This window comes from Ovis canadensis, chromosome 3 (assembly GCF_042477335.2).
Source record: "Ovis canadensis isolate MfBH-ARS-UI-01 breed Bighorn chromosome 3, ARS-UI_OviCan_v2, whole genome shotgun sequence".
Classification (NCBI taxonomy): domain Eukaryota; kingdom Metazoa; phylum Chordata; class Mammalia; order Artiodactyla; family Bovidae; genus Ovis; species Ovis canadensis.
Genome location: NC_091247.1, coordinates 209024197 through 209042917, shown reverse-complemented (window position 1 = coordinate 209042917; position 18721 = coordinate 209024197). Strand labels below are relative to the sequence as shown.

Here is an 18721-nt window from a genome sequence, read left to right as displayed (position 1 = left end):
ATGACTAACTGGAAGACTTAACGAAATGAAATCATTAATCTTCATTCTCTATACAACTACCAAAGGTATTTCTAAAAGACAAATCCATCCATGTCAATCTGCACCTTCAAAATCTCCAGTGACTCAACACCTACCAGCTAAAATTCAAATGCCTCATTTTAGAATACTAGACCCTGTGTGATCTGGCTCTTAGCCAGTTCTCTACACTTGCCTCCAACCATCCCTCACATTTCCAACTGCATTTGAACAGGAGGAACACTGACAAACCAAAGCATTAATAACCTTCATAACTTTAATAACCATAACTTGAAAACCTGACTCTAGTCATCAGGAATTTAAAATTTTTCACAGAAAGAGCTTTTATATTCCTCCCAGTTTTGAGTTTATTATCTTTCTTCAGTGTCTGTCAAGGCCGGTTAAAAGTGTGTATTTATCCAAGATATCCAAGATACCTATGTCACAAAGTCAACTAACCATATACATGTACGCTACCTTCTGAACCGTATTCTGTTCCACTGACATCTATCTAGGCTCAGATTTAGTACCTCATTGTTTCAACTACTCTGGCTTTACAGGAAGCCCTGAAATCCAGTGCAAAGTCATAGTACCTGAAGTCCACAGTTTACCTTAAAGATCAGTCTTGGTGGTGGTATACACATATACCTATCATTATCCTACAAGTTTTTTCACTGTCCTAAATTTAAATCTGCTGTGCCTATTCATGCCTTCACCCACCCTCTTTTCAGTCTCTTTTTAACTGAAATATTGATAGCTGATTTACAATTCTCTGCTAGTTTCAGGTGTACTGCAAAGTGATTCAGTTCTATATATATGTAACATACATCTATATATATTCTTTTCAAGATTCTTTCCCACTATAAGTTATTAAAAAATATTGAATATAATTCCCTGTGCTATACAGTAGGTCCTTGTTGGGTATCTATTGTATATATAGTAGTATGCATATTTTAATCCCAAACTCCTAATTTAATCCCTCCTCTCGCCCTTTCCCCTTTAGTAAATTTCTTTTCTATGTGTGTTTTAATCTCTAAGTTCCCTTATCATCTTTGCAGCTTATCTGTTCAACAACCCATGTTATTTGACCTGTTGTATGTCAGAATCTGCTGACGCATACCCATGGTACAGTTCAATGTTTCCCTGTCCTCTACTTTTCCCACAAATTTGCTGCAAATACCAAGTCTGATCAGACTCCTAATGAACTGATCCTTTTGGCAAGATAAAAGGGGGTGACACTCTTTTCTTCCATCAAACAGTGTCTGTTCTTTTCCTTATGAAGCAGCCACTGATGTTCAATGCCTAGACCGAACAGTTCACTGGAAGTAATAAAATGCTGATATTCTAATTATTTCTCATTTACTAGCTGGAATAGCTTTTTTATATCTACTAATTTGTTAGCTACTGGTAGACTCCTATAGAAAAGGGGGGATAAACTGCTGGATTCTTTCTCTTTATTACCAACATTCAAGCTAATGAACTGGTTGGTTCCCTTTCATCCTCTGAAAGTAACTACTTCCTTTTCTTAAAATTTAAAAAAAAAAGAAAGAAAGAAAATCAGTATGAACTCAAGGATTTAAACAAACTTGGTGGGTTTCAATCAATCTCTGACCAAAGAGAGACTTTTCAAGTTATTTCTCTGGGCTTTACAAAATGACGCTAATAGCCTATAATAGCTTCCATGCTATCCACTATGATATAACATCCCAGCTCAACTTGGATATTTCCTGTAAGAGACTTAGGGTTAACCAAATCATACCTAAGGTATGATTTCTTTTAAGGTGGAACAGTTTTCCAAGAATGCAGTCAGGGTGGGATTTTTCCCCCCCTAGTCCTCATCAGTGGTCATAAGAAATAAACATACATATTTCTGTGTATTTTTATAACTTACAATAACTAATGAGCTCACACCAGTATTCTCAATTAAAACTCAGAATTATCAATTTCTCTTAAACTCCACAATACTACATCTATACATCTTTTCTTCCACTTAGAGAGTTCTACATATTCATTGGCATTTGAATTAATATATCCAAAAACTACTCACTTATTTGATCCAAAATTAAAAATATTTATACCAATACACCAATGTAATTACTATAAAGAGTTAAACAAAATCTCTGAATATAGTACCTGTACTTCTCACTCTGATTTTTTATTTTACTCCATTTTTTATTTTTTAGCTATGCTGCAAAACATGCATGATCTTAGTTCCCCAACCAAGAATCTAACTCATGTCCCCTGCAATAGAAGCCACGGCACCTTAACCACCAGATGGCCAGGGAAGTCCCTTCATTCCAATTTTTCAGAATGGTACTTTATTTACATTATCTAAACATACAATCATTACATACCATACTCTCAATTTTAACCATCCGTTAATCTTCACACAAGTCAATTATATGTTTACTGCTCTTCACCAAGCCTTATTTTGTCATCTTGCTCATCACTGTGACTATCTAAAGCTCAGCCACTAGTTCATTTCCACAGTGACTCCGGGAAATAGTGTTTCTTGATTTCTTTCATGTTCATAACAGTTCATCCATAGCTTTGTATACGGAAAGTCAATTTTGCTGGGGGTAAAAATAACTGGCTCACACTCTCCCTGAGTATCTTTTAAAAATACTACTTCACTTAATTCTGACAGGGAGTGTTGCTGTGAGAAAGCCTACTGTGAATCTAATTTTCTTTTCCATTTGAAAAATTATTTATTTTACTCTTAAAGGCCCAGAGAATATTTTCCTTTTTCTACACAGCGTAACTTTACTAGAATATATCTTGGTGCTGTTTGCTTTAACTTGTATTACCAAGTACATAATGTTCTCTTATCAATCTGTAGATTCGAATCTCCTTTTAAGAAACTTTTCCTGAATTACAGTTCCTTATATTTGTTCTCTTACTTTGCTTAGCTTACCTTCCTAACAGGGTTTATTATCTATGTGTTTTTCCTTCTTTGCCTATCTTTAATATTTGTCACTTTCTCTCAAATCCTTTTCATCTATTTCCATTTCTTTTTAGTCCTTAATTTTCCCCCCTTTACAACTTCAATTTAAAATCTTTTTGGGTAAGTCACTCTTGTGTCCCTTCTAGTTTAGCTGGCTTTTCTGAAATTAGTTTTTTCTTTTATTTGTAATTATTTCCTCAGTTCTGGTATCTCATCTCAGAACTTTCTCATCCTAACTTATGTTGGTCTGTCATATGTAATACTGGTGTCTCAATTAGTGATAGTGCATTTTAAAGTGGAGGTTTGATCTGTTCTGGGCTTCCCTGGTAGCTCAGTTGGTAAAGAATCCGCCTGCAATGCAGGAGACCCCAGTTCGTTTCCTGGGTCAGGAAGATCTGCTGGAGAAGGCATAGGCTATCCACTCCAGTATTCTTTGGCTTCCCTGGTGGCTCAGCTGGTAAAGAATCCACCAGCAATGTGGGAGACCTGGGTTCAAACCCTGAGTTGGGAAGATTCCCTGGAGAAGGGAACTGCTACCTACTCCAGTATTCTGGCCTGGAGAATTCCATGGATTGTTTAGTCTATGGGGTCATAATGAGTTGGACACAACTGAGAGCCTTTGGAACAACAGACTGGTTCCAAATAGGAAAAGGAGTACATCAAGGCTGTATATTGTCACCCTGCTTATTTAACTTATTTGCAGAGTACATCATGAGAAATGCTGGGCTGGATAAAGCACAAGTTGGAATCAAGGTTGCCAAGAGAAATATCAATAACCTCAGATATGCAGATGACACCACCCTTATGGCGGAAAGCAAAGATGAACTAAAGAGCCTCTTGATGAAAGTGAAAAAGGAGAGTGAAAAAGTTGGCTTAAAACTTAACATTTAAAAACTAAGATCATGGCATCACTATTCCATCACTGCATGGCAAATAAATGAGGAAACAATGGAAACAATGAGAGACTTTTTTTGAGGGGGGTCCAAAATCACTGCATGGTGACTGCAGCCATGAAATTAAAAGATGCTTGCTCCTTGAAAGAAAAGTTATGACCAACCTAGACAGCATATTAAAAAGCAGAGACTTCCTTTGCCAACGAAGGTCCGTCTAGTCAAGGCTACGGTTTTTCCAGCAGTCATGTATGGATGTGAGAATTGGACTATAAAGAAAGCTGAGCACCAAAGAATTGATGCTTTTGAACTGTGGTGTTGGAGAAGACTCCTGAGAGTCCCTTGGACAGCAAGGAGATCCAACCAGTCAATCCTAAAGGAAATCAATCTTTAATATTCATTAGAAGGACTGATGCTGAAGCTGAAGCTCCAATACTTAGACCACCTGATGAAAAGAACTGACTCATTTGAAAAGACCCTGATGCTGGGAAAGATTGAAGGCAGGAGGAGAAGGGGACAACAGAGGATGAAATGGTTGTATTGCATCACTGACTCGACGGACATGAACTTGAGTAGGCTCCAGGAGTTGGTGATGGACAGGGAAGCCTGGCATGGTGAAGTCCTTGGTGTCGCAGAGTTGGACACAACCAAGCGACTAAACTGAACTGACTGAACTGAGCGTCTTTCACTTGATCTGTTCTATAATCATATTTTTCTGGGGAGTTTTCTACCTAAGGACATTATTTTTCTGTTTCCGCCCCCCCCAGCTTTACCAGGTATAATCAACAAACAAATCTGTATGAGAAACTGTATACAGTGATGATATGATACACATATGCAAGAATACTGATCCAGCTATTTATAGTATCTCACACACTGACGAGGGTTTCCTTTTTAGGGTTTTTTTTTAAATGGGAACATCTATTTCCTCCAACTCCTTGACAGCCAGTTTTCTTTTGTTTCTATGAGTTTGTGACATTTTTTAAGATTCCACATATATGTGACACACCCAATATTTGTCTTCCTTTATCTGGCTCATTTCACTGATCACTATGGCCTCAAAGTCCGTACATGTAACCACAAACAGCAGGATGTCCTTCCTTCTCGTGGCTGAACGATAGTCTACTGAATGCATATATTCCACATCTTCTTTATCCTTTCATCCACTGACAGACATTTTGATTGTTTCATGTATTGGATACTGTGAATAACGCCACTATAAACATGGAAGTGCAGATATCGCCTCAAGATTGTTCTCATTTCCTCTGGATAAGAATTCCAGAAGTGGGATTACTGGATCATATGGAAGTAATATTTTAAATTTTTTGAGGAGGCGCCATACTGTTTGCTTGAGGTTTCAAACACATGCTCACAAAGTCATAACCAACACCAATGTCAAGGAGCTTGTCTCCTGTTTCTTCTCTAAAAATAGTTATAGTTTCAGGTCTTATACTGGCGTCTTGAATTCATTTTTAGTTGACTTTGTGTGTGGTATAAGACAGGGATCTAGTTTCATCCTTTCAGGTGTGGATATCCAGTTTTCTCACACTATTTGGTGAAGATGCTACAGTAACTGTAACGAAGACATTAGTTTCCCCACTGAACATTCTTGGCTCCTCTGCCATAAACTGACCAAATATGCATGGGTTTGTTTCTGGGCTCTCTACTCCATTCCACTGATCTAGTGTCTACGTCTTTACGCCAGTACCATACCACTTTGAGTAATACAGTTTGCAAATATAGTTTGAAGTTAGAAGTATAATGCCTCCAGCTTTATTCTTTCTCAAGATTCCTTTGGCTATTTGCATTTTTTTGCAATTCCACACAAATTTTAGTATTGTTTGTTCTACTTCTGTGAAAAGTGCACTGAAAATCTGATTTGTGCACTGGACTGCACTACATTTACAGATGGATTTCCACAGTATGGATGTTTTAACAAATTAATTTTTCTAATCTGTGAGCATGAAATCTCTCTCAATTTATTTGTGTCTTCTTCAATATCTTTCATCAGCATCATAGTTCTCAGTGTCTTTTACTTCTTTGGTTAAACTTGTTAGGTATTTTTTTGTATGATACAATAAATAAGATTGTTTTCTTAATTTCTCTGACAGTTATGAACACACAGAAATATAGGTGATTTTTGTATATTGATTTTGTATCCAGCAATCTAACTGAATCTGTTTATTAGTTCGAACAGTTTTGTGGTGGAGTTTCCAGGATTCCCTATGTATAACATGAGACCATCTGCAAATAGTTTTACTTCTTCCTTTTTACTGAGATGCATTTTCTTTCTTTTCCTTGCCTAATGACTCTGGTTAGAACCTCTAGCACCATGCTGATTAAAAATGGCAAGAGTAAACATCATTATCTTGCTCTGACCTTAGATGAAAAACTTACAGTTTTCCACTTTTGAATATATTATTAGTTGTGGGTTTGTCATACAAAGCTTTCACTATTGAGGTATGTTCCCTCCATACTCACTTTGTTGAGAATTAATCATGAATGGATGTTGAATTTTATCAAATGCTTTTTCTGCATCTATTGAGATGATCACACGATTCTCATCCTTCATTTTATTAATGTGCTGAATCACATTAATTTGCATATACTGAACAATCCTTGTGTCCACTTGATTGTGGAGTATGATCCTTTTAATGTGCTGCTGAATTCAGTTTGCTAGTTCTGAGTTGAGATTTGTTAAGAATATTGGCCTGTAATTTTCTTTTGTAGGTTTCTTGTTTGGTTTTGGTATCAAGGTAATGCTAACCACATAAATTGAGTTTTTAAGAATTCCAACCTCTTCTATTTTTTCAGGAGACTTTGAGAAAGATTGGTATTAATTCTTTTTCAAATGTTCGGTAGAATTCGCCAGCCAAGTCTTCTGGTCCTTTACTTTTGTTTTGGGGAGGTTTTTGATTACTGATTTAATCTCCTTTAATTGGTTTGTTCAAATTTTCTATTTCTTCATGATTCAGTCATGATCCCTTTCTTCTAAGCTGTTCAATTTGATGGCATATATTGTTGACAGTAGTCTCTTATGATCCTCTGTATTTATAGTTGTAACATCTCCTCTTTCTGATTTTATTTCAGTCTCCTCTCTTTCTTATTAAGTCGAACTAAAGGTTTGTGTATTTTGTTTCTCTTCAAAAAACCAACTCTTGCTTTTTCACTGATCTTTCCTACTGTATTTTTAATTTCTATTTCATTTATTTCCACTCTGATTTGTTATTCCCTTCTTTCCGGCAACTGTGGGCTTACTTTGTCCCTCTTTATCTAGCTCTTTGAGGTATAACGTTAGGTTGTTTATTTGAGACTTTTCTTGTTTCAAATGTAAGCATTTATCACTATGAACTTCCCTCTTAGAAACCCCATAAGTTTTGGTATGTTGTATTTCTATTCTCATTTGTCTCCAGATATTATTATCCTTTGACAGCTTCCTTCAACCACAGGTTTTTCAGGAGAATCTTGTTTAATCCCCCATGTAATCCTGAATTTTCCACTTTTCTTTTGTTTTTAATTAAGGCATAATTGACATACAACATTAGTTTCAGGTTTACAACATAATAATTTAATACTTGTATATAATGTATAATGATTGCAACAAGTCTAGTTAGCAACCACTGCATACCCTGCTAACTGGAAAAGACACATGCATCCCTATGTTCACTCAACATAATTCACAACAGGAAATGAAAAGGAAACAACCCAAGTGTCACTGATGGTGGGATGGATAAAGAAGATATGCTATAATATGTACAACAGAATATTAGTCAGCCATACAAAAGAATGAAGTATTACTAGTTTTGACAATATGAATAGACTTTGAGGGCATCATGCTAAGCGAAATAAGACAGAGAAAGAGGAATACTGTATGATCTCACTTATATGTTGAATCTAAACAACAAACAAATGAACTAAAAACCAAGCTCACAGATAGAACAGGTTGATGGTTGCCACAGGCAAGGTATGGAGGCTGGTGAAATGGCTAACAGGAGTCAAAAAGATACAAACTTCCAGGTATTAAAGAAAAAAAAGTTAAGTCCTGAGAATGTAATCCACAGCATTGCCACTATAGTTAATAATACTATCATCTTATATATTTCCAAGTTCAGTTCAGTCCCTCAGTCACGTCCGACTCTTTGTGACCCCATGAACCACAGCACGCCAGGCCTCCCTGTCCATCACCAACTCCCAGAGACAACCCAAACCCATTTCCATTGAGTCAGTGATGCCATCCAACCATCTCATCCTCTGTTGTCCCCTTCTTCTCCTGCCCTCAATCTTTTCCAGCATCAGAGCCTTTTCCAGTGAGTTAGCTCTTCGCATCAGGTGGCCAAAGTATTGGAGTTTCAGCTTCAACATCAGTCCTTCCAATGAACATCCAGGACCAATCTCCTTAGGATGGACTGTTTGGATCTCCTTGCAGTCCAAGGGACTCTCCAACACTACAGTTCAAAAGCATCAATTCTTCAGCACTCAGCCTTCTTCACAGTCCAACTCTCACACCCATACAGGACCACTGGAAAAACCATAGCCTTGTAACATTTCAAAGTTACTAAAACAGTAAATCTTAAAGGTTCTCATCACAAGAAAAAAATAAAAATAGTGCAACTATATATGGCAACAGATGTTTTCACTTCGACAAATTCCTTCAATTATCTAAGGCTTTCTGTTTCTGCTGGGGTCTTAGAATGAGACCACTAGAAACCCAAATAATCTCCCAAGCACAAGGACATCAAGCGTCTTTAAAAATATGAACACAACAACCTTGTAAATCAACTACTTTTGAATAAAAAACTTAATTAATTAAATAAAAAAAATCTGAACATGATCTGAGTAGGAATTCCATGTTTATATATTATATCTTTGTCTTCTGGGGACACCAGGATACAGCAAACCTGCAGTAGGTTTTCTCCTGATCTAGAGGTCAGCAAACCAGAGTCCACTGGCTCAAAAATGTTTCACTGGAACAAAACCATGCCCATCCCCTTAAGTATTCTATATAGCTTCTTTCACACTACAACAGCAGAGGTCAATAGTTGCAACAGAGATATGGCCCACAAAATGTATAATGACTTCACTCTTCACAGGAAAAATTGGCCAACCCTATCCTGGTTTAGAGGTTTATCAAATAAGCTTCCAGAAACAGCACCTGGTAGGCTCTGTCAGCAATTCGAAAGGATGAACTCTTTGTCCTTCTAGGAGTCCAGCACATTACAGAATGTTTAGTATCCCTGGCCCGCCAGGGAACTAAAATGTTAGCAGTACTCCCAGTCTCTGTGTCAACCAAAATTCCCCACACACTTCCAAACACTCTGGAAGAGAGTGGAAGTATTATCCCTGATTGAGAACCACTGAAGAACTAAATTAGCTCAGAGTAAAGGAGGAGAAAATATAGTCCATAAATTCTAAATGCCACCAAGACAGATGAGAAATGTCATTACCTTTATAAAAAGCAAACTAAAAAATCTATTCTTCTTCACTTTTGACACTTAAGCCAAAAATATGTTAACAACTTCTTGATAAAATTAGGCTTTATAATTTGATTACTCTATCATGGAGCTGACTTAAAGTGGTGGTTGTTTTTTTGTTTTTTTGGGTTTTTTTTGCTTTACAATACTGTATTGGTTTTGCCATACATTGACATGAATCTGCCACGGGTATACATGAGTTCCCAATCCTGAGGCAATCTTACCGATTCGTTCCATCCAGATTTGATCGGTGAATGAAATTAAGTTTTGCATCTGCCCAATAAAGCTTCCGTTCCTCATAATCCAAAGTCAGTCCATTTGGCCAGTAAATTTCAGTGTTTATTATGACGAAGCGATCTGAACCATCCATTCCAGCACGTTCTATCTTTGGTACTTCTCCCCAGTCTGTCCAGTACATGAACCTAAAAAAAATATCAAAAATAAACCCATGACATAAGCAAGTTAACTACCAAGTATCTTACAATCATCACTACTGGATAAAGAAAGCTCTCTCAGAAACACTAAAACTGAAATTCCTAGAAATTGTTATTGAAATTTTAATCATCTATCTTTTTGCTTCCATGATGGTAATAACTGATTCAAGTCCAGCATCATCCATGACAAGAAAACCATGTGATCAAAGCTTTTAGGAGAAAAGGGTATTTACACTGTCTCAGTGTATCTCCCCATAAATTATTAATAACGTAAGAGAAAATAAACTTGGTGGACAACACCTTACTCACACCATCCATCATCAATTAAGGAAAACACTGGCATTATGTATGTAGTATGTTGGGGAAAACTGTACCATTTTTTATGTTAAGTTCTCTTACATAGTATTTCTGCCCAAAAATGCGTAACTTGAACAAAATTATGAAGGAAACAGACTACCAAATTAAAGAACATTCTAGAAAACAACCACCTTTGAACATATCGATGTTAATAAAGTCAAAGAAAGGCAGATAAATTAATCTGGGTAAAAGGAGAACAAAGAGACATAGTAACTACTGCATACAGTGTATCAATCTGGTCTGATAGGTTGGGGAAACTGCTGCTGCTGCGGCTGCTAAGTTGCTTAAGGCGTGTCCGACCCCGAGCTATGGACGGCAACCCACCAGACTCCCCTGTCCCTGGGATTCTCCAGGCAAGAACACTGGAGGGAAACTGCTACAAAGATATTATTGGGAAACTTGGCAAAATCTGACGGTATGTCAAATTCTATAATAGAAATGTATTAATGTTAATTTACTAGGTATGATCATTTTACTGTGGTTTGGGTAAAGAAAATTTCACTGTGAGAATGCAAGACTTCCCAGTTTCCAAACAGTCTTATATGCAAGATAACCTTACTAAATACTTTTTTTAAAAAGACTGCTTAAGGTGATTATTACAACACAGTATTATACAATATTAGAGCTTTATATACAGAACCATAATATATGACAGAAGCAGCAAAACAGAGAAGGAAAAACAAAGATTAGTACTGAAGCAAAGTTTCTGTATTTTACTGGAATTAAATTAGCATTAATCTTAAGTCCAATGTGATTAAAAATGATATTATAATCTCTTAAATACTAAGGAAACATCTAAAAAATTATAGCTAAAAATTTAACCAAGAAATTAAAATTATACCCTATAAAAAATCTGCTTAATGGAGGCAGTAAAGTTAAAGCAAAATAACAAAAAAGCAGGACATAAGGAAAACTTAAATTGAGGAAAGTAGAGAAAACCACTAGACCATTCAGGTATGACCTAAATCAAATCCCTTACGACTATACAGTGAAAGAAAGTGAAGTTGCTCAGTCGTGTCCAGCTCTCTGCCACCCCATGGACTGCAGCCTATCAGGCTCCTCCGTCCATGGGATTTTCCAGGCAAGAGTACTGGCGTAGGTTTCCATTTCCTCCTCCAGGGGATCTTCCTAACCCAGGGATCGAACCTGGGTCTCCTGCATTGCAGGCAGACTCATTACCATCTGAGCCACCAGGAAAGCCCACGATTATACAGTGGAAATAGAAATCCCTTACAATTATACAGTGGAAGTGAGAAATAGATTCAAGAGATTAGATCTGATAGATAGAGTGTCTGATGAACTATGGACGGAGGTTCGAGACATGACACAAGAGACAGTGATGAAGACCATCCCCAACAAAAAGAAATGCACAAAAGCAAAATGGCTGTCTGGGGAAGCCTTACAGAGAGCTATGAAAAGAAGAGAAGCAAAAAGCAAAGGAGAAAAAGAAAGATATACTCATTTGAATGCAGAGTTCCAAAGAATAGCAAGGAGAGATAAGAAAACCTTCCTCAAGATCAGTGCAAATAAATAGAGGAAAACAATAGAATGGGGAAGACTAGAGATCTCTTCAAGAAAATTAGAGATACCAAGGCAACATTTCATGCAAAGACAGGCTCAATAAAGGACAGAAATGGTATGGACCTAACAGAAGCAGAAGATATTAAGAAGAGGTGGCAAGAATACACAGAACAACTATACAAAAAAAGACCTTCACAACCCAGATAATCACAATGGTGTGATCACTCACCTAGAGCCAGACATCCTGGAACGTGAAGATAAGTGGGCCTTAGAAAGAAAGCATCACTATGAACAAAGCTAGTGGAGGTGATGGAATTCCAGTTGAGCTATTTCAAATCCTGAAAGATGATGCTGTGAACGGCTGCACTCAATATGCCAGCAAATTTGGAAAATTCAGCAATGGCCACAGGACTGGAAAAGGTCAGTTTTCATTCCAATTCCAAAGAAAAGCAATGCCAAAGAATGCTCAAACTACCGCACAACTGCACTCATCTCACATGCTAGTAAAGTAATGCTCAAAATTCTCCTGCTGATGCTGCTAAGTCGCTTCAGTTGAATCCGACTCTGTGCAACTACAGAGATGGCAGCCCACCAGGCCCCACCGTCCCTGGGATTATCCAGGTAAGAACACTGGAGTGGGTTGCCATTTCCTTCTCCAGTGCATGAAAGTGAAAAGTGAAAGTGAAGTCGCTCAGTCGTGTCCAACTCTTAGCGACTCCATGGACTGCAGCCCACCAGACTCCTCCGTCCACGGAATTTTGCAGGCAAGAGTACAGGAGTGGGGTGCCATTGCCTTCAAAAATTCTCCTAGCCAGGCTTCAACATTACGTGGACTATGAACTTCCAGATGTTCAAGAAAAGGTGGTTTTAGAAATGGCAGAGGAACCAGATATCAAACTGCCAGCATTCACTGGATTACTGAAAAAGCAAGAGTTCAAGAAAACATCTACTTCTACTTTACTGACTATGCCAAAGTCTTTGACTGTGTGGATCACTACGAACTGTGGAAAATTCTTCAAGAGATGGGAATACCAGACCACCTGACCTGCCTCTTGAGAAATCTCTATGCAGGTCAGGAAGCAACACTTAGAAACGGACATGGAATAACAGACTGCTGCCAAATAGGAAAAGGAGTAGTCAAGGCTATATACTGTCACCTTGCTTATTTAACTTCTATGCAGAGTACATCATGAGAAATGCTGGGCTGGAAGAAACACAAGCTGGAATCAAGATTGCTGGGAGAAATATCAATAACCTCAGATATGCAGATGATATCACCCTTATGGCAGAAAGAGAAGAAGAACTAAAAAGCCTCTTGATGAAAGTGAAAGAGGAGAGTGAAAAAGGCGGCTTAAAGCTCAACATTCAGAAAATGAAGATCATGGTATCTGGTCCCATCACTTCGTGGCAAACAGATGGGGAAACAGTGGAAACAGTGGCTGACTTTATTTGGGGGGGGGGGCTCCAAAATCACTGCAGATGGTGACTTCAGCCACAAAATTAAAAGACGCTTACTCCTTGGAAGGCAAGTTATGACCAACCTAGATAGCAGACTGAAAAGCAGAGACATTAAACATTACTTTGTCAACAAAGGTCCATCTAGTCAAGGCTATGGTTTTTCCAATAGTCATGTATGGATGTGAGAGTTGGACTATAAAGAAAGCTAAGTGCCGAAAAATTTATGCTTTTGAACTGTGGTGTTGGAGAAGACTCTTGAGTCCCTTGGGCTGCAAGGAGATCCATCCAGTCCATCCTAAAGGAGATCAGTCCTGGGTGTTCATTGGAAGGACTGATGTTGAAGCTGAAACTCCAATACTTTGGCCACCTGATGGGAAGAACTGACTCACTGGAAAAGACCCTAATACTGGGAAAGACTGAAGGTGGGAGGAGAAGGGGACGAAAGAGGATGAGTTGGTTGGATGGCACCACCGACTCAATGTACATGAGTATGAGTAAACTCTGGGAGCTGGTGATGGACAGGGAAGCCTGGTGTGCTGCAGTCCATGGGATCGCAAAGAGTCAGACGCGACTGAACTGAAGGAAAACAAAATGACAGACATAGCTACATTCAAGTAAATAACAACAATAAAATATAAATGGATTAAAGATTCCATTCAAAAAAGTAATCAGAGGGTAGAGCCAACAGGTATTTGGGAAGAAAAAACTGACAGGACTTGGCTTGAGTAGTGACGAAGAGCAGGAACTAAAGATGATTTCTAGGTCTCTCGTCAAAAAAGGGATGCCTTAAAAGAGGTAAATATTAATAAACATTAAAATAAATATACAGCTATTAAAGTAAAAGATGTTCAGCCATATACCACCAAGCAGTATGATGTCACATTTGAGATATCACTATAACAGGAACTGTTCCTTTGTTTGAACTCTTCAATTATAAATCATCTAATTTATAACTACAAGTACTTTAAGTGTGGAAAAGTTAGATTATAAAAGATAAGGAGCGATGATGTAAAGCAGAGATTCCAGAGCTAAGGTGCTCAGGCCCGCCACTCCCAGACACATGATTTTGAGCAAGTTATTTCACCTTTCTATCCCTCATATTCCTTATAACACAAGGATTAAAAACAGATGCATGTCAAACGGTTTCTGTCAGAATATAGTTAATATATGCAAAGCACTTAGAAGCTGTATCTATGCCCTATTGTTTTTTACATCATAAATCTCTTGTTCATGGTTTCACTTTTAGAATGAACGGCAAAGTTATTAACACAATCTTTATACTATCTGGCTCCTAACCATCTCTTCAGCTTCAATTAACACCACTCTTCTCTTCATCACCTTGGGTTTCCCAGGTGATGCACTGGGAAAGAATACACCTGTCAATGCTTGAGATGAAGGAGATGTGGGTTTGATCCCTGGGTTGGAAAGATTCCCTGGAGTAGGAAATGGCAACCGACTCCAGTATTCTTGCCTGGAAAATTCTATTGACAGACGAGCATGGTGGGCTATAGTCCATGAGATTGCAAAGAGTCAGACACAACTGAACACACACACATCCTTATTTATTATATGCCAGGTACCATACTCCCTGGCAGTACAGGGCTTTCCCTTTACCTATTATCTTCTCTTTCAGAGTTCAACTTAAATCAAGGTTTCTCTAACAGGCCTTCTTTAAATTACAAATTAGGTCATACAGTCCCATGTAAGCTCTCAGAGTACTTTACAGTCATAGCATTACAACTATACTTAATCATTTGCTTCATGTTTATTACCTCTAACTTACACACTTATGTTTTTGGCAATTTCTGGATTAAGAAAAGGTTTTTTTAAGTAAATGAGGAAAAAATTTTCCATTTGCTGATTTGGTAAAGTATTCCTTTTGCAGAGGCATATAAATACCTCTTAATAATGCTATTACATGAAAGAACTCTTGTCTACAACAGTCAGCAGAAAAGAAAACAACACGTTCAAAGAATAAGCTGGCAGAGAAGCTGACGAGAGGTTTCCCATGGTCACAGACTGAATCTGATGGCAGTATTTCTCCATGTCCTTTGACATGCTAATCTCATGTCTCAGTGCCAACTGTTCAAAGGTCATTCTATCAGTAGATATTTTACTAATGTTCTAGCTAACAGCTCACCTCTGGTTTATATCTCATGAAGTCAAACATAAGAAAGCTAGAATGCAATTATCCTAAGAATTCAGATCTCTTACCATAAGAATTTTAAAAAAGAAAGCAACCAGTCAATGACAAAATACTAAATCAACCCATGTATTATTTGTTCTTTTATTACTATACACTCCAGGTCCAAAGTTTTCCTATCCTGAATGTTTTTTCCTTCTTTAAACTGAAATATAACTGACACATAACATCATGTGAGTTAAAGATGTACAACATGTTGGTTTGATACTTATATACCAAAATATGACTATCATAGCATTAGCTGACACACTTATCACTTCACATAATTACTTTCTTTTGTTCAGTGGGAACAAATATGATCTCATTGTTTATAAATAGCATTGTTGACTATAATCTATACATTGTGCATTTGATCTCTAGGACTTATTTACCTACTAGCTCTAGGTTTGTACCCTTAAACAACACATTCGCAATTCCTCCAGCTCCCAGCTTCTGATAACCACCAGTCTACACTGTTTTTGTAAGTTTGGCTCTTTTAGATTCCACATGTAAGTGATGCTATATAATATTTGTCTTTCTCTGACCGACTTATCTAACTTAGAATAATCCCCTCAAGGTCCACCTATGTTTCCACACATGGCAGATTATTTTTTCTCAATGGCTAACTTATATGCAGAGCACATCATGAGAAACACTGGGCTCGAAGAAGCGTAAGCTGGAATCAAGATTGCCGGGAGAAATATCAATAACCTCAGATATGCAGATGACACCACCCTTATGGCAGAAAGTGAAGAGGAACTAAAAAGCCTCTTGATGAAAGTGAAAGTGGAGAGTGAAAGAGTTGGCTTAAAGCTCAACATTCAGAAAACAAAAATCATGGCATCCAGTCCCATCACTTCATGGGAAATAGACAGGGAAACATGGAAACAGTGTCAGACTTAATTTTGGGGGGCTCCAAAATCACTGCTTCCCTGATGGCTCAGAGGTTAAAGCGTCTGCCTCCAATGCGGGAGACCCAGGTTTGATCCCCGGGTTGGAAAGATCCCCTAGAGAAGGAAATGGCAACACACTCCAGTATTCTTGCCTGGAGAATCCCATGGACTGAGGAGCCTGGTGGGCTGCAGTCCACAGGGTCACAAAGAGCCGGACATGACTGAGTGACTTTACTTACTTACTTAAAATCACTGCAGATGGTGACTGCAGCCATGAAATTAAAAGATGCTTAGTCCTTGGAAGAAAAGTTATGACCAACCTAGACAGCATATTCAAAAGCAGAGACATTACTTTGCCGACTAAGGTCCGTCTAGTCAAGGCTATGGTTTTTCCAGTAGTCATGTATGGATGTAAGAGTTGGACTGTGAAGAAGGCTGAGCACCAAAGAATTGATGCTTTTGAACTGTGGTGTTGGAGAAGACTCTTGAGAGTCCCTTGGACGGCAAGGAGATCGAACCAGTCCATTCTGAAGGAGATCAGCCCTGGGATTTCTTTGGAAGGACTGATGCTAAAGCTGAAACTCCAGTACTTTGACCACCTCATGCAAAGAGTGGACTCACTGGAAAAGACTCATGCTGGGAGGGATTGGGGGCAGGAAGAGAAGGGGACGACAGAGGATGAGGTGGCTGGATGGCATCACTGACTCAATGGACGTTAGTCTGAGTGAACTCCGGGAGTTGGTGATGGACAGGGAGGCCTGGCGTGCTGCAATTCATGGGGTCGCAGAAAGTCGGACACGACTGATCGACTGAACTGAACTGAATATTCCATTGTGCATATATACGGCAACTTCTTCATCCATTTATCTACTGAAGAACGTGTAGGTTGTTTCTGTATCTTAGCTATTGTGAATATCTAACAATGAATATAGGATTACATACATCTCTTCAATTCCTGTTTTCATTTCCTTTGGGTATACAGCTGAGCTGTGAACAACAGAAATTGAAACTGCACAGGTCCACATACAAATTTTCTTTTCAACAATGAAATACTACAGTACCACACAATCCAGTCAATCTTAAGAGAAATCAATCATGAATACTTGTTGGAAGGATCATCTGATGAGAACAGACAACTCATTGGAAAAGTCCCAAATGCTGAGAAAGATTGAGGGCAGAAGGAGAGGAGGGTGTCAGAGGATGAGATGGCTGGATGGCACCACCAATGCAATGGACATGAACTTGGGCAAACTTCAGAACCTGGTGAGGGACAGGGAGGCCTAGCAGGCTGCAGTCCATGGGGTCACAAAGCATCAGACACAACTGAGTGACTGAATAGCAAAAACAGTGACAACCACACAATCCCTGGTAGGTTAAATCCACAAATGTAGAACCTCAGATACAGAGCAATCATGTATATACAAAAGGAAGACTACAAGTTACAAGTGGATTTTCAACTGCACAGAGGGCCGGCACCCCTAACCCACATTGTTCAAATTCAAGTATAGACCCTCCCTGGTGGTACAGTGGTAAGAATCCACCTGCCAATGCAGGGGTCAAGGGTTCAATCCTGGTCCAGGAAGATTCCACGTGCCATGGAGCAACTAAGCCTGTGCGCCACAACTGCTGAAGCCCAAGCACCCTACAGTCTGTACGCTGCAGCTACTGAGCTACTGAGCATGTGCACCTAGGGCCCAAACTCCACAATAAAAGAAGCCACAGCAATGAGAACCCCAAACACCAAGAGGAAGAATAGCCCCACTTGCCACAACTAGAGAAAGCCTACATGCAGCAACAAATACCCAACACAATCAAGAAAAATTAAAAATAATAATAAGCTCAACTGTACATCCAGAAGTGGAATTGCTGAATCATAAGGCAGTTGCATTTTTAATTTTTTAAAGACTTCCATATTGGTTTCCATAGGAACTAAACCAATTTACATGCCTAACAACAGTGTACAAGAATTCCCTTATCTCCACATCCTCAGCATCAGTTATCTCTGGTCTTCTTGATAATAAACATTCCAACAGGTGAGAGGTGATATCTCATTGTGGTTTTGCCTTGCATTTCCCTAATGATTATCAATACGGAGCACCTTTTCATGGCCATTTAGGTTTATTTTCTTTTGAAAAATATCTATTTAGTTCCTCTGCCCATTTTTTTAAATGGATTGGTTTAAGTTGTGTTAAGTTCTTACTCTATTTTGGATACTAACCCTTATCTAATATATGACTTACAAACATTTTCTCCCACTCTGTAGGGCTTGGCAGGGGGACTATTTCCTTTGCTGTGCAGAAACTTTAGTACGATGAAGTCCCACTTGCTGATTTTTGTTCCAGTTGCTTGTGTTGATCTAATTCTTTTCACTTTTACCTGTGAGTTTTTTCACTGTTCTGGATCTCAATAAACAGTAGTAAAAAGAGGCAGGTGGGAAGATAAACTGAATATCTATGTTTATCTTTTCCCAATCAGCTATTAGACCCATAAATTAAGTGCTTGGCTAAGAAGTAGTCATGTATATGGACAACAACATAAAAATGGCAAAATCATATA

The 18721-nt window shown here is 38.4% G+C and overlaps 1 protein-coding gene across 2 annotated transcripts in view; it reads right to left on the bottom strand.

The window, feature by feature from the left end:
* LRP6 (LDL receptor related protein 6) overlaps positions 1–18721 on the bottom strand; it is a 173892-nt gene that overhangs the window by 89934 nt on the left and 65237 nt on the right. For both annotated transcript variants that reach the window (XM_069585669.1, XM_069585668.1), the window contains exon 3: positions 9545–9742. In XM_069585669.1, the coding sequence (XP_069441770.1) occupies positions 9545–9742 (198 nt within the window). The remainder of the gene's footprint in view (positions 1–9544; positions 9743–18721) is intronic.